Consider the following 16124-nt stretch of genomic DNA (forward strand, 5'->3'; position numbering starts at 1 on the left):
CTCTCTCTCTCTCTCTCTCTCTCTCTCTCTCTCTCTCTCTTTCTTGCTTTTAAAACTCGCTTTACTAGAAGCCGAGGTACCGTTCCGGCGGCTCTTTCTCTCTCTAGTAAAACACAACCGTTCATTTGTTCGTCGGCCCATCCATATTTCAGGCCGCTCACACGCTCTCCGTTGAGTGCTTGGCCACGATTATCTCGAACCAAATCTCATGCGATCCTTAGTGGATCACAAAATATGATTCTGTTCGTTCGTTCGTCGGTTATTTCGCTAGACATTTGTCCGCTCGCGATGCCGACATTATAATCCTTTTCTTTCTTAAGTAGGAACTTGTCTCTGCTAGGAACGTGCATTTAGTGCCAAACGTAGCCAATTGATTCTCAATCTAGTGCGCAAATCACATTCGGTTTTATTGCGAATTAATAATTGTACTCGAGATCTCATTTAGCGTACTCGGGCGTAAAACGCCGGCACCCACGAGTCGCGCGACCCAGATTATTTTTCGCCGACGAAAGTGGATCTGGTGGGAACAAGTAAAACACGATAGAGCTCGATCAGATTTGCTCGAATTAGGTGATACCTTCTCTTCACCCCAGCGAGTAGAACGAGACCATTATCTCGAGATGTTCCAGACTCGTTCGAATTCGCGCCACGCTTGCGTCATTGTTGATCTTCTCGAGCAACGCTGGCGCCGAGCTCGCGAATCATACTCAGGGAATATCTGAGAAAAATTTGCTCTTCTGGTCTAATCAATTTGACGACTCGAACGAAATTTTATTTGCAATTTAATTTTTGCGAGAATAAGAGTGGACAAAAAACATGAAGAGGGTAAAAGAAAACGTGCAGGAACATCCCGTGGGATCTCCGCGCGGGAAGGCTCGACGGCGAAATTCGCGTCACACGGTCCGCGGTTGGAGGGATATCTGGCGCTTCTGGAACACCCTACATGCATGCAATCAAAGTGTTCCAGTTTCTAATTTGGCGAATAGCGAACCGCGTTTCTTTGTGTGCGCTCTTCTCACTCGCTCTCCCGCTCGTGCGATAGTTGAAGCGATGTGCTGAATTCGATATCGTGCCGCTATTGTTGCGCGATGTTGCGATCAATACGCGACCCTTACGTCGCCGGATCTTTTCTTAATGCAGCTGTGCCTCAATCCACCGTCGTTGTGTGTATTCTCAATACTGCCTGTCCGACCGGTATATCTGCGCCGCTCCCTCACAACCAGTCATAATAACAAATAATACATCTAGATTTAACAATGCGATAGACAGAATTTCTCGTAGCAATCGTAATATTATTAGAAGCGCTCTAGATATTAATACAATCTAGCGGTGACGATGCTTCTTATCAATAAGTGTCTCTAAATGTGACTTACAACCCTTTTGATTGGCTTATAAGCACATTTGGAGGCACTTTTATCGACAAAAGAAACGTCACAAATAAAGGGCTAATACGTGCAGAGAAATCCACAAATAAATAATATTTACGAGGAAACGAGAAAAGATACCGCTAATGCTAACACGAACGCTATCTGTCCCATAACTTACGTGTAAAGCGATAGACACGAACATTCTTCTGCCAGCACGCATATGCATACAAAATACTTGGCCGCGGGTATCGCGTCATCGTACGGATATGTTTACTATATCTATGTGTACTATATCTATATGTATATACATATCTATATATGTATATATACAGTTCCTTTAAGATAATACCTGCTGGCTGTGCCGAGAGCGCGTTGACCTGATGGCCGATCGTTCCCAAGACGTTCTCTCTCTCTCTCCCTTCCTCTCCCTCTTTGTCTGCCATCTCCGTCTTTCTCAGCATCGGGCGGAAACGAGAACCTGAGAGCAACATTCAGGAGACGGAGAGAGTGAGAAGAGCTCAGCTCTTGAACCCAAACACAGGACGCAACGCGTTACGACTCACACGGGCTCGGCTCATTTCTCATCGTTTCATCCTTGGAATTTCGACCTGCCGGATTTTTCGGAACTCACGACGACGACGACGACGACGACGACGACGACGACGACGACGACGACCTCGGCCAATGTTGCCAAAGACGCGATATCGCAGCATTGTCTACATAGCAGATTCCTTCTGTTTACGACTGCACCTGCCATATTTTTGTTTTTCCTCGTCTCTTTCTCACTGATACGCTCGCGTACTCTTTTTGTTGCCTTCAACACTTTTTAGGAATGAACTAAAGATGGGCGAAATTGATTCACCGTTCGCGAAATAACACAGTCAGGAATTAGCACGAAGATTGGGAAATATTTGTCAGAGATTTCGAGATAAATAATGTTTGGCGTAGCCATTAAATTATCGCTTTTCCTGTAGTTTTTGCTATCTAGACTGCTTTTTCTTGCGAGTCTGCGAATTCCGCTCCGGTCAGGCTATAAAGATTGCGGAATTTATTGATACAAAACAGGAACGAGTTTCCTGAGGCTTGCGAGATTCCTCCTCGCTGTGACTTGGGCGGCTCGTTCCAACAAAAAGGAGATGTTAAGTCTCCAGTGCTAGAAAACCAGGAACGGTATTTCCGCTTTATTCCTCTCCATGGAGAAGCGCCAAGTATATTCGGGATAATCTGTTTCCTGTACGAGCTTTTTCGAAGTTGTAGCTTAACCGACATCGATTCGATGTCCGGCCGTGTGATCGCCACAGCGAATCCGCCGCAATATTTTTATTACGTTTGCAACAAATGAAGAGAGAGAGAGAGAGAGAGGGAGGGGAAATAGAAAACGGAAGAAAGAAACTGTCGTGATTGATGTGTGCGAAAATCAAGAACAGTTCCTCCGTCCCGTCAAAATTGGCGATTCGTGGTCTTCATCGCTGTGGAAAACAAGAAGAACGACACGCGCCAAAGTATCTCGCCATCGTCTACTAAATCGTCGGACAAGATCCTCAACAGGGAACGGCTGTAGCTGGCATCGACTCGATGACGTGGCCAATATCAGCTCAAATACGGTCGGCATACGATCGACGAGCGCTGGCGAGATCAGGCCGACGAGGCGGCATCGATTTCTCACGTAATATCGCGTGATGACCTATTTGTTTGGGGAAGTCGAAGGATAAATATCGCGATGTTCGATTTCGCGAAAGGAATTCGACTATATGAGAACGGGAATTGCGATATATGTACTTGCGGAATCGCAAGTGGAGTAAATATCGTCGCCAACAGTCCGCAACGTCGAACGCTGTTCTTTATTTCAATTGTATAAACAGTTATCGATTCAAGAAAGAAAAGACCGTCTCTTGGCGTTCTCCGATATATTTATTCGTCTTGTTGAAATTTCGCTCAAGTCGAAAATGCTCAATGTCTCTACGTGAGGACTGAAAGGTGTGTCGGTAATTCTAGGCGGATGCCCAAAAGAGAGAAAAATAATGCCGGACAGGCGCTCTACGATTATTATGCCGCATCTTTCGCGGATCCTTTCCATTATTCAACATTGTTCGCCGCCGTGACTTCCGTGCTCGCTGTTTTCGTATCTCACTTTATTTGTTCTCTTTATTAGGAGTCATTCTTCCAATGGTGCTTCGCTGTGGAGGAACCGGGATGTTACGGCGCTCTCGATCTGGCCGCGGGTACCTCGATCCTCTTTGTACCGAGGTTACCGCCCGAATATGCGATTTGGGAGGGCAAGCTGCATACTCTGGACGACTTCAAGAAGCGATACGGCGTGGACGAGGCTCGCTACACCGACGAGATTGCGCGCGTGCTGAAGGAAAAGCGAGCGCACCTTTTGCTCACATTGGTAAGTCGCGCTTGGGAACAGATGGACGCTCGTTGGCTCTCTGTGGCTTGCTGCTTTCCTGCTTGCCTGCCCGCTCCTCGAGCAGGGGAAAGTGCTCAACTTGGGGATTGTCTTGACCTGAGAACAATGCTCCGTCGTATGTCCCGTATCAAACGACTCTGTCCGTTCGACTGCGATTCCGGATTTCCTCGGTCTCCCACACGAAAATACGTGTGGAATCGGTCGGTCGCATTAAACGTGGGATACGGGACGATAGCCACGTCACTCTTTTTTTAATTGTACATAGTGCACAGGTAGAAGGATTTATATTTTAATATTGTATTACACAAAAAAAGATAATTGCGCACGATACGAGCGATTGATGAGACAGAGAACAAAGTTGATTCGCGAGAAGCGTTCCCAGGTTGAGCACCTTATTGCACACGCGCGTGTATGTGCGAATATGTGTGCGTGTCTCGCAATAAGCGATCCGCCACGGCATGCCTCGTGACGTTTACCTTCGCCTCCTTCGCGACTGTCTGCCTCTACAATGTGTCGAGAAAGTTGCGTCGGTCGGCTGGTTGGTTGCACGAGTCGCTTGTGTTAAGGCTGCTCCAGACGCTCTCCTTCGCCTTCTGAACATTTGGCGAATGCAAATGCGCTGCGTGTGAGCGCGCGTGCGCACACGTGCGTGCCCACGATGATAAATTTCACTGTATTGTCGTCTCCAATTAGAGCGCCCTCGAGCGCGCCTCATTTACGCGATGCGACGTCTGTCACGGCTCGGCGAATATTTGTCGAGGTGAAGGCGCATCGTCTGGTGTCGCCGGATGGCTTACCAATCCTGTTTTGTGCGGCGCGCTAAATGGATGTTGCAAAAATCCCGTGGAAACACTCCACGCTCCTTTAAATTCCGCCCTGTTGCTACGCGGATTAGAATTACGGTTGATCCAGCAGAATCTCAGAATACGCTTCTCGGGCTCGGCTCTGCCCGACGACGCGTTCGTTTACCAAACAGCGTGTAAATATACTGGGCGTTTGTTCGCTGTGTTCTATCGTAATTTCACTATCGCGTAGACGGGAAAAGAAAACGTTTGGTTCGGATAAAGCAAACTTTTGATTAAATACGAACGAACCAGAAATTCCGGTAACATAAACCGGAATTTTCGTCCATCTTTCACCAGAAATTGTTTGATCCAGTCAAACTTTTTCTTCCCATATACTGTCGCGATTATAAATTTTCTGGAACAATATACTCTCGAAGAAACAATGAAGAAGAAATCAAATGACTTATTTTTACTTTTATATACTGCTCGTGTACCGTATGCCGCTCGGTTCTTCAATTCGAACGGTTTAATTAAAATTGTCCGTCGTTGGAAGCTGTAAAAATAGCAGCGGTCCGGCTCAAAGCATCAAAGCTTACAGAAAAAAAGAACTAAAAGGTTTAGGTAAATCGCGCGCCACACTTTATTTCCCGAGCTCGACGAGCGTGATAAGCGATAAAGCATGAGAATACGGAATATCTGCCGCATCTGCAACCTCGTGGTGCGCAGTGGCAACTGATTCGCGACGATTTGCATAGCTCACTGCTTCGCTCCGACATCGCGTTTATAGCTCGGCGCTGAAAAATAACCGATGAATTTTTCAACCGGTCGTTATCTAACCGGCGTCAATTTGTTTCCAACCACGGTGTATCAATGACAACGTAACTGGGTGAGCGCGGTGTTACGAGACACCCGAAATATACGGGCGCGCTACGTGCGCGGAATGCTTATCTGATAGTGCGACACACCGCAAATAGATTTTACGTCAACTCAAAAAGATAGGGCCGGCCTCATATCGCGGTCAAATGTGCCACATTGAGGAATACTTTCGGCACCCGGAGCCGAAATGCGTTCGGACCGCGTCGCTGATAAAGTTCGAATCATACGATTTCAGTCTTTTTACATGCATGTTGATTCGCAGTTCAGCTTACCGCATGAATCGCTGTCGTGTATTGAGAGATTCATGCGCTTATATCCAGTGAACTTATCAGTGAGCAGTCACTGCATGCATCTAGCTAGCATTTGTATGTCAGAAGGCATGAAGTCGTGTGATATTTCAGCTTAACGCCTGACAGACGCTCGTTTGTTGAATTTTCTGAACGCAAAGCGATCTCGACGGAGGGCTTTACGGATACGTGGCAATTACGTAAATCGTGGGAGTCGCGAGAGGATTTTCCCGTTGTTAGGAAAAATGTGTGAATCCCGTGTGTCGTTGCGCGTCGCCTCGGCGAAAGCTGTCGTTCCTCGCGACGATTTTCGTTCCGCACCAGCATTGAAATCTGCCGGCGAACAGCTCAGTCGAATTGTCCTTGACACCGATAACGATAGGGCTTTTAGCTGTGCGATCGTGCCGAGGTAAATTGCGGCCAATTTCCTAAGATCGGCCACGGCGACACCTCGTCGTCGAGAATCGCATTTTTCTAAGCGGCGTTTCTCTGGGCCGCGACCTTTTGCCTTAAACTTGTCGAATTGAGAAAAGAAAACACCTATTCGCGCATTATCATAGAAAATCATATTCACACAGAAATATCGTTCTACAGCTGAAAAAAGCGATCAGTTTACTTCCCTTCTTTTGAATACTTGTTATCTTCAACAGAAAATATTTTCTCGATAATAGTCTTCAAATACACTCGTCACAAATTTCAGAAAGCACATTATCACGTATTCAAAGGAAGAATTCATTATCTTTACGTATATTTTATACAAAATATATTACAAAGCTTCATCGTAGAAAAAGTTGGTTATGCAGTAAGCAAACTGGATTTTTGTTGCGATTCAACATTCTTGATTGTAATACTAAAATCACCAAGATTCAGAATATGTTTTGAATAAGTTTTATGCTTACAATAAACTTGTGAAATATTTGTAGATGTGCAAGCTTATAAAATGCTTGAAACTTGTAAACGTTTACTAGTACGCAGCACATATTATTTTACGTGTATAGATACATCGTAGAATTTGACAAACGTGAGACGAGACTTTTGCATTTTGTTTCACATTTTCGCTGATCAAACGCGCATCTGCGAAAATGCCCGTTCCGTTGTGACGCGGAAACGACTCATAAAATATTCATTCGAATTCGTTTACATATTTTTCGGTTGACTCAGAAGCATATTTCGAGGGTGTCGCTGCCGTGTAAAGTTTCGCAGTATTGACACACATATCCGTCCATTCCGATTGTCGTCGTTTACGTTCCTACGCTGCGCGAGCGATCGTTGTGTGTCGCGCTTGTAAAGATATTGGGCGAATTCACGGAACTAATTTTGCTAATGCGGCGGGAACACGCAATTTAGAGCAATTTGGGGCAATTTAAAGCGTTTCGATTCTCTCGCGGCGCGCAAACCGGACGATTCTGACGATTCGCATGGCTTACGCGAAGAGCAGGAAATTCTCCGCGAAGCGTCAGCCACGGAGAGATGTTTTCTGGAAGTCATGTCGCGCGATTATTCATCAACTTGTGGCTTATCGAACGGTGTTGTTGCCGTGTCGCGTATGTCGCCGTGTTTTTCGTTCGGTCAGGCAAGGATAATAGACGAATGCGCTGTCGATACGAGTCCGGCAAAATCAAATCGATGGAAAACGCGAGCTCGCGGATGTGTGCGCCGATGGTGTTGCTAGAAATCGCAACTCATCGTACAGAGAACCAATTCTACACGCGGTTTTTTCATTACAAATGCACACGAGACGAAACGACCGACGTGATAACGTGGATAAATCGTATTGACATAATTTCTACTAAAAAAAAAAAGAAAAGAAAAATAGAAGGAAACATCGATCGATATAAATGTGCATTTACTGAGCTCGCTTTAAGCGACGAAAATGGGTTGTTTCGTCTCGCGCGCAAGTTATCCGCGGCGACTGAGCGAAGAAGTTAAGCGAGGGTGAGTTTCGCTATTTCTACTATTTGCTAATGGGTTGAGGACTCGTTTCCAGACTGGCTGGTTCGTCCGTTAGCACAAAGACGCCGAGTAGTTCTGGCTCGTGCCGCCGTGGACTCCGGCGGCCTTGAATCATCTCCCTATTTCCAGTGCCGTTCGATAAATCGGATCGTCGCGAAACTCACAGGGAAAATCAATATTTGATAGCTTCGTAGAAAGTATTATTTTGCTGAAACGACTGCAGAGGCGACTGACATTGAATAAGATCGATGCCCGGCGACTTCGTTGTAAGCGTTCGTCTCGTCCTATTTTGAAATGTGCAACAATCAAATGCTCAATGTGTAAGAGAGATCAGGATCGACATTGCAGAATTCGTTTCCTACCAGTTTTATCGACACGCGACGCGCAAACGGCAATTTCGAGGCCTTGTATTATTTTTCATACACGATCATTGTTTACGTCATCGTTCAAGTTATACGAACATATAAACATTTATGGCGGCATTATAGAATTTGATATTTTTTTCATCTCATTATTTTCTCCGCATGTTATCGTTCGGCCGACTTTTTTAACATTGACTTTTTCCGAGATGGATCAAGGACGCGGATTTTTAATCGTGCTCGAAAGGCGCAGAAGCCGTGTCGGCCAGTTTTGTCAAGTATAAACTTTACGTAACGTTTCACGTAATCGAGAGCTCTCCCCCATATTTCAGAGCGCGACACTCAACCTTTGATCTAGTTTATTTCTGAAGATCAACGCAGTAACGTTCGTATAATGCAAGATGCGTGAAATCAAGTGATCCCAATCGCAACTTGCGATGATTACGCGACTCTTATCTCTCTCATTTCATTAAGATGGGAACGAGAGAGGACTAATTACCGTTAAATCTAACGACATTAAATATCCATTGGCGCTAGTATACGAATTAGTTTGGCGCTTTAATCAATAATCACGCCGTGAAATATTGTTTGCAAACAATACTTCCGAAGCCGATTGCCGCTCGATAACGCATGACAGAGACGATTTAATGACCGATGAGTAACAGTGGAAACAGAGTGATTCATACCGTTGGGAAAACATTACTAAACCCACGTGAATATCGTATACGCGTGTATATTGTCGCAGCGGAAACTGGAAATGGCGTGGCCTGCGTTGCAACGTTGGCGGGAAGACTAAATTCCCGCTTGTCAGAGCTCAAGTAAAATTGAACAATTTTCAAGCTGAGAACGTAGTTCGGATGGATAAGACTGGACTGGATTCCGACACGTGGAATTTATCGCGTCCAAAGAAGTAGTCGCGTTAGCAAGAGACAAGCAAGGTCGGTATCTTTGACACGATATGCGTACACAATTGATTATCTGAAATTCGCTACCGTGGAAATTCGCGTCTCGTAACTACGGTACTGTTGTCGCAAGCGAGTGTAGCGATAGCCGTACGGTCGATATCAGCAGTTGTACTGATAGACGATGTACGTCGTGTCTGCATGGCAAATGAGACAAGTTTGGGAACTATAGGGTCACTGACGTTACATTGTGATCCCGGCCAGACGCAAGATTAATGCCGAGGTTCAAGCTTGGCAGAAATAGGTACGGGTATAATAATCGACGACGAGCGGGTCACAATGCAACCTTTCATGCTTAGTAACTGTATTGCCTGACAAACTTACGCGCGCACGTACGCACGCACGCACGCACGCACGCACGCACGCACGCACGCACTCATGCACGTGTAACGTCCAAGCTTTGTGCGAAGATACAGTTACGCGTGTCACAGGATACGATATATAGCTATATTTACAATATTGATAAATACGCTCGTATGTTTGACCTTTGTAATACAATTTATGTAATAACCGCCACAAAGTAAAAACACATCAATATTAATGTCGATCGGAAGAGAGAACGTGCGCGCTTTATATTAGCTATTTTGCAAGGATCAACATATCTGAGTAGATTTAAATCAGTCGTAAATATGCGAGCCATGTATGTGTATTTTTTGTTATTATACTAACGAGAGAGACAGAGAGAGAAAGAGTGAGATTGCGAATTGTCACGATATCAAGAATCATGATCGCCTGTTCTCAGTGATGACGTGTTTGGCCTGTTCATTGGTAAAGAGCGACTTCGCCGTTACATCAGCTTTATACCAGCCCCGATGCTGTCAGTAGTGACAAGTATTAGTCTCTCGCAGGCAACCTATGTAACCCAGCGCTGTCCGCGACTCTAATTACGATCACATTGCAAACACGTATTTTTGCTGTCGCGTATTTTTATCGACACGTGCGCGCGTATTGCGCGACCTTTTGCAATATCCGATGTAACAAATGCCGACGTCGGCGCGCGTTCATGGCCGTGTTGCTTGCCACTGCGCGTTCGAGCCGATCGAATATTTTCATCGGCTAGTCAGCGGAAAATGATTAATGTTCTCTCTAATGTCGCAGACGTATGCGCATAAGCGCGTCCTAACCGGCGTCATTATGCGGTGTTTCATGACACGTATCGCGTGAAAATCAACTTTACTTTCTAACGAGTAGTCTCTCGTCGGACGCGATGTTGACGTGCGGTTACCGAGCACTCGATTTTTAACAGTGATATCGAGCAACGGACGGGCAAAACGCTTATCATTTTTCGGTTCTAAGAATGCCCGTGTGCCGTGTGGATACACTCAGGCGTTATCAATGACCTCAGGTATCCAGATATTCGGAAACAAACGCTATTCACGAGCGGCTCGTATCGGTAACGACACATTACGAATACACGCTAATCGTTATTATTCATCGTTATTATTCATCGACCAAAACACGGCGTCATCACGCGCGCATATTCCACGAGACGGTAGAAATCGATGACACAGAAACGTTCGTTCCGTTTCCGTTGCCGGATGCAAAATGCTTTCTCTATTCCAACTTGGATCGGTAGTATTACGTAAGGTCACTTTTACTTTGACCCGCGGTATCACATATGTCACATTGTGTGTGTCCAAGCACAATACTGATTCGTGATGATCGTTGTTTTGCTTCTTCTCTTTGCAGAGTGGCAGAAACAGCGACAGCGGATTGTTGTCGCGCGAATTGGTTTTCGACGGCATCGACGAGTAAGTATAAAAAAAGTGAATCATATCAGTCGCGGATATGGCGTGACTGGCAAATGCGAGCTAATTTCCAACTTTTTATCGTAGATTCAAGGTGAACAAATCCATCTTGTACCCGGAAATATGTGAGTGGTGAGTATAGGTATTAATTGCTTGTTAGCTGCGTAATGACTGCAAAAAGGTCCCTTAATTTTCACTGCTGAACGCAGGAGAGAATAATGAGGAGATGATAATGTTCGCAGTTAAATATGAATATCAAATTATATCCAATTAGAATAACGTATATGAAACGTACATTAATTGACTAAATAAGTGTAATGAATATATTAAATTAATTATTAGCGCGATATAATGTAGTATAACTTGCGTGATTAATTAATCTCATTAATATAACACACGTGGAATGCGAAATGCGTGACTATATTCCAGAAAATGATCATTCTCAACGCGCTTAGTTTTTGTTATTCATCGTGTGTCAATTACGCGAAGGGATCAGTGTCGCCATCGGCTGGTCGACTCATGCAAGCGGCACACGTCACCGCATCGGTATACTTCTGACAACTTTCAAGTGGCTCAAAATACCAATTACATGTTCGTGTCGTTCCACATTTTATACATTTGTTTTTGCTTTTTAATAATTAAGAGAAGATTTTTTTCTTCTTCGTGTTCGACGACATCGTGATTATAACATTTGGATTAACGTTTTATAATACTTCCGAGCATGACAATTGTCTTTAACGATGTTTCTCAAGGAAATTATTAAATATCAATAACGCGATACAATGCGGAAAGGTAAAAGAAAGAAAATTCACTACATCGTACTACGCATTCGGATTGTATTCCCAACCCTGTTATTGTAGATGATAATCTCGAGCCGTGTGTACTGGGGAAAGTTTCTCACGAGAGCATTTATGCAACCACGTAGTCTGACGTCGAAATTTCAAAAGAGACTCTTCGAGTCGAGCACGCATGATCCGAGCGGAACACAATTGCTTCAGACGACAATTTTTGTACAAGAAGGCACGTACATACGAGAAGTTCCTGTGATAGTCCGAAGGATTACCGATGTCGAGGCTCTTTTCGAGAATAAAAGCAAAAAACCCGTTGAATCGTTAGTGCCAAGTCAGTACTTCAGTATACTTGGGAAAGATAAAAAGCAGAAGGAAAATGTCTCTTCTACCGGCGACACATCGGTGATGAAAAAAGATCCGTTAAAGCAAAGCATCAGTATAGAAACCGACGAAGGTACAGCGATACTTTTCCACTCCGGCATCGAACGTCTGAAAAACACAGACGCGGAGCGGCTTCTACATGCGATCACTTCGGAGAACATGGATAAAGAAACTAATTCTTTATTGAAGACCGAGATAGCCGATGAGATAAACTGCCGGATAGCACTTCAAAGTTTAAGGAAGATTATAGAGTTGGAAAACGGTTGGCACGCGTACCGGAAAGCTCTGTCGAGCGAGCGATCATTTGCGGAAGCCGTCGACAGGGACGCTATTTTGCGGCAACTTGTAAATCTAATTGTCAAGAGTAAAGACAACGAGGTAATATTGCAAGGTCTCCGAGCATTGAAGAGAGACAGATTCAGCCCGACGAAAAATATTTACAAAGACTGGATGTGCAAAGAGGCTACGATTAGAGTCGCGGATGGGAATCTCACGATTTCGCAGCTGATCGGACTAGTGAAGATCCTGTCTTCTTACAAAGACCCCAAGTACAGAAACTACATCGACGTGCTGTGGGTAGGTTTAGCGTGCAGAGAGCGAGATATCAAGCCGGATCTGCTGGTACCGTTATTCAAGTCGCTCAAGTACTTCCGGCAGAGCAAGAATATGGTAGAAATTATTCTGGAGAGAAAACTTTCGGAGCAGTGGTTGAGGTTGAACGGTTCCCAGATGGCTGATATACTGGATTGCTATCACGGGAAGGAGCATTCGAGATGCCTATTGAGCGCCAGTAAGTGGGCGAGCGTGAGTATGACCAGTTCGACCGAGAGGAATCTCGCCGATTTTATTCGTAGTTTACACACGAAGAACTATATCGACGAGAACGTGGAACAGGCATTGGAAAGATACGTAACGGTTCGGGGTGCTGAGATGAAGGATGCCAATTTAGTAGCCACCATTATGGATTACTGCAAAGGTTTAAAAGTGAGAAACCCACGTATTCTCGCCGAATGCAGCAGATACTTTGTGAGAAACGGGATGGAAATTTCGCCGTCTTTATTGTCTTCCATACTTACGCCGTTTGGCTCATTGAACATTGAGCCACCAGACTCGACGGTATTTTGGAAGACGTTTGACGAAGTGTTATCCGTGAAATTCGCAGACTTAAAACTGAGCGATACTTTAGATATTCTTCTCTCTTGCACGTATCTTGAAAGATATCCCATCAAGTTCTTAGATAAAGTTTTCAGTTCGTATCTTCTGAATAGGCTACAAATCCAAAGAGACGCGCCTATCATCAATCGCTTGAAGACCAAATTGATATTATTCGACACAACCATGTCCTTAGAATGTAAAGATTATCAGGGCAGTCCGATCAACATTGACAGAAGTACAAAGTTGTTGAGCGTGGACACGAGAATTAGGAGTATCGTTAATCGAATATACAAGCCGTTAGGACGCTTAGTAGGTGGAGAACACAAGTTAAGCAGGAGTGTTATTCTAAGCAGATTACCCCTCATAAATTTTTACATTCCGGACATTTTAATTCATCCGCTCGTGAAGTCGTCGCCTGTTTTCAATTTGAATCTGCATAAAAAGAGAAACATCAATACCGCGATCTTGATACATTTGCCCGAGTATTATTGCTGGAACAGTCGACATCTGATAGGATCGCAGATTATGAGGAAGAGGCAAATGAGAAAACTAGGTTTTCGAGTAGCGTACTTAGATTACACGAGACTGACGAAACTCGCGAATCAAGACGACAAATTGATGTCTTACTTGTCGCAAAGCCTAGACTCCGTCGAAGATGCCTCATAAGCTGTTTCACGCGTTTACAGATTTACGGACTGAGATCACGATTAAACGAAGTGCAATACTCCCGTCGTTTTTTAACAATAGAATTAAAGAAAAACCGTGAGACATTGTACATCGAACGAAATAAATATCTCTACGTAAAAATTGACAACTGTTTGTGTGCTTTTAATAATGTGGTTTTCATACATTTTTCTTTTTGCTTTTTACAGTCGAGTGATAAAGTCACCAGCAGAGATTGAAGTACTGCGATACGTATGTAAGATAAGCTCGGATGCGCATAAGATTCTAATGCGTACCATGCGTCCTGGAATGGTAGAGTATCAAGCGGAATCCGCGTTCTCTCATTATGTATACTCCACGGGAGGATGCAGACATGTGTCTTACACATGCATCTGCGGATCTGGACACAATTCATCCATATTGCACTACGGCCATGCCGGCGCTCCGAATAATAAAGTTATAGAAGATGGAGATATGTGGTAAGAGAGATCCCCTTAAGAAATTAAGAAATCATTTTCCACTCCACAAGTTCTAAGTAAACATATCCTCTGTAATTGGAGGCATGCGTGTTGCGTAATCGTCCCTTTTGTCACGCACAGCTTGTTCGACATGGGCGGAAACTACTGCGGATATGCGGCTGACATCACATGCAGTTTCCCGATCAACGGCAAGTTCACCGAGGATCAAAAACTGATCTACAACGCGGTGCTGAAAGCGCGCGACGCGGTGATTGCGGCCGCGAAGCCGGGAGTCGCTTGGACGGACATGCATTTGTTGGCAAACCGAGTGATGTTGACGTCGTTGAAGGCGGGCGGATTACTGGTGGGCGATGTCGAGGATATGATAAAAGCGGGTCTAAACGAGGTCTTTCAGCCGCATGGACTAGGCCATCTGTTGGGTTTGGATGTCCACGACGTCGGTGGATATCTACCGAATCATCCTGAACGTCCCAAAGAACCGGGACTAAGAAAATTGAGGACTTCTCGCATTTTACTCGCTGGAATGTTTCTCACGGTAGAACCGGGTTGTTATTTCGTGGATTGTGTAAGTATAAAAATAATTAATGTATCATTTCTATGACAAATTGATGATTTGATCTAACGTGGAGTTATTTTTGTTGCAGTTGCTCGACGCTGCTCTGGCCAATCCTGATCAAGCAAAGTTCCTCGTGGCAGAACAGTTGCAAAGGTTCCGCGGTTTTGGTGGCGTCAGAATTGAAGACGACGTTCTTATAACGGAGACGGGAGTGGAAAACCTGACTGACGTACCGCGCACGTGAGCATTCGTCTTGCACGTATAAATTACCATAAAAAATTGATCAAATGTTGTGATGTTTTATTTATTTGTTTCAGGGTCGAAGAGATAGAGGAGGAGATGCAACGTAAATAATTGTGAGTTTGCAATGGAACACTTCTGAGAAAGTTGACACTTATGCCTATTACTAAATATATATATATATATATATATATATATATATATATATATATATATATATATATATATATATGTGTGTGTGGTGTGTATATATAATTTTTTTTTTTATACGTATCGAATATCTACGTAACATTATGATATTGTGATATTAACATATTGTGATAGAAAAAGATATATTCCTACAACTTCTCTTATAAGAGAGCATGTATTTTTCTACCGACTGTCATTATTGTACGTAATTGTAACGAATAAAACGAAAGTTTGTGAGACGGCATGACACGTCGCTTCACCATCGGCGGCATCGTGATACGTTAGATCGATATCTTTGTTTGTCGCGTATGTAAAATAACATTTTGTAAGCTCAGTTGTAAAGGTGCCGCGCTAATCATGTAGACAGCTAGATTTAAGATCACCGCGAAAGCCGCTCGTTTCTCGGTTGACGCCCTGTCACGAAGCAGTCTCGATGGCTTCGCGCGCTAGCGTCGGAATTGAGAGTAATTTTAAGTTCAAGCACGCCAACGTCATGATCCAGCGGATTAGGAATAAATGCGGAGCGCATGGATAGTGTTATCGCGAGAAGCACAGCCTTCGTGCCGTTTCGTTGGCCGGATAAAAGTTAACGCGCGCCGACTATATCCTCACGAGCGCGGTATCGCGCGTCCACTTGGACGGAACCTAAACGAACCTAACCGAACGCGGGTATTATCGTGCGTGAGCTCGCCGGCGCTTTACAGTTGCGTGACCGACGTGTACGCGCGCGGTGCATGCCGCGATAGGCACGCGAAACATTAACTAGCGGCGCTCTCTCTCTCTCTCTCTCTTTCTCTCCTCCTCTCCTCTCTCTCTCCTCTCTCTCTCTCTCTCTCTCCTCTCTCTCTCTCTTTTTCTCTCTTTCTGTCTCTCTCTCTCTCTCTCTCTCTCTCTCTCTCTCTCTCTCTCTCTCTCTCTCT

The 16124-nt window shown here is 44.5% G+C and overlaps 2 protein-coding genes across 3 annotated transcripts in view; both read left to right on the forward strand.

Annotated features, from left to right (window-relative positions):
* The window catches only part of LOC116848739 (xaa-Pro dipeptidase), a 22134-nt gene extending 6686 nt beyond the window's left edge, over positions 1-15448 (forward strand). For both annotated transcript variants that reach the window (XM_032825157.1, XM_032825156.1), the window contains exons 3-9: positions 3520-3759; positions 10692-10753; positions 10838-10882; positions 13950-14219; positions 14340-14784; positions 14864-15015; positions 15093-15448. In XM_032825157.1, the coding sequence (XP_032681048.1) occupies positions 3520-3759; positions 10692-10753; positions 10838-10882; positions 13950-14219; positions 14340-14784; positions 14864-15015; positions 15093-15129 (1251 nt within the window). In that variant the 3' untranslated portion in view covers positions 15130-15448. The remainder of the gene's footprint in view (positions 1-3519; positions 3760-10691; positions 10754-10837; positions 10883-13949; positions 14220-14339; positions 14785-14863; positions 15016-15092) is intronic.
* Positions 10892-13943, forward strand: LOC116848738. The gene has a single exon (XM_032825155.1). The coding sequence runs from the start codon at positions 11611-11613 to the stop codon at positions 13741-13743; it is 2133 nt and encodes a 710-aa protein (XP_032681046.1). The 5' UTR covers positions 10892-11610; the 3' UTR covers positions 13744-13943.
* Positions 15449-16124: the final 676 nt, after the last annotated feature.

Source organism: Odontomachus brunneus, unplaced genomic scaffold (assembly GCF_010583005.1).
Source record: "Odontomachus brunneus isolate Ranch 3 - 2012 unplaced genomic scaffold, Obru_v1 Obru_scaffold_100, whole genome shotgun sequence".
Lineage (NCBI taxonomy): Eukaryota > Metazoa > Arthropoda > Insecta > Hymenoptera > Formicidae > Odontomachus > Odontomachus brunneus.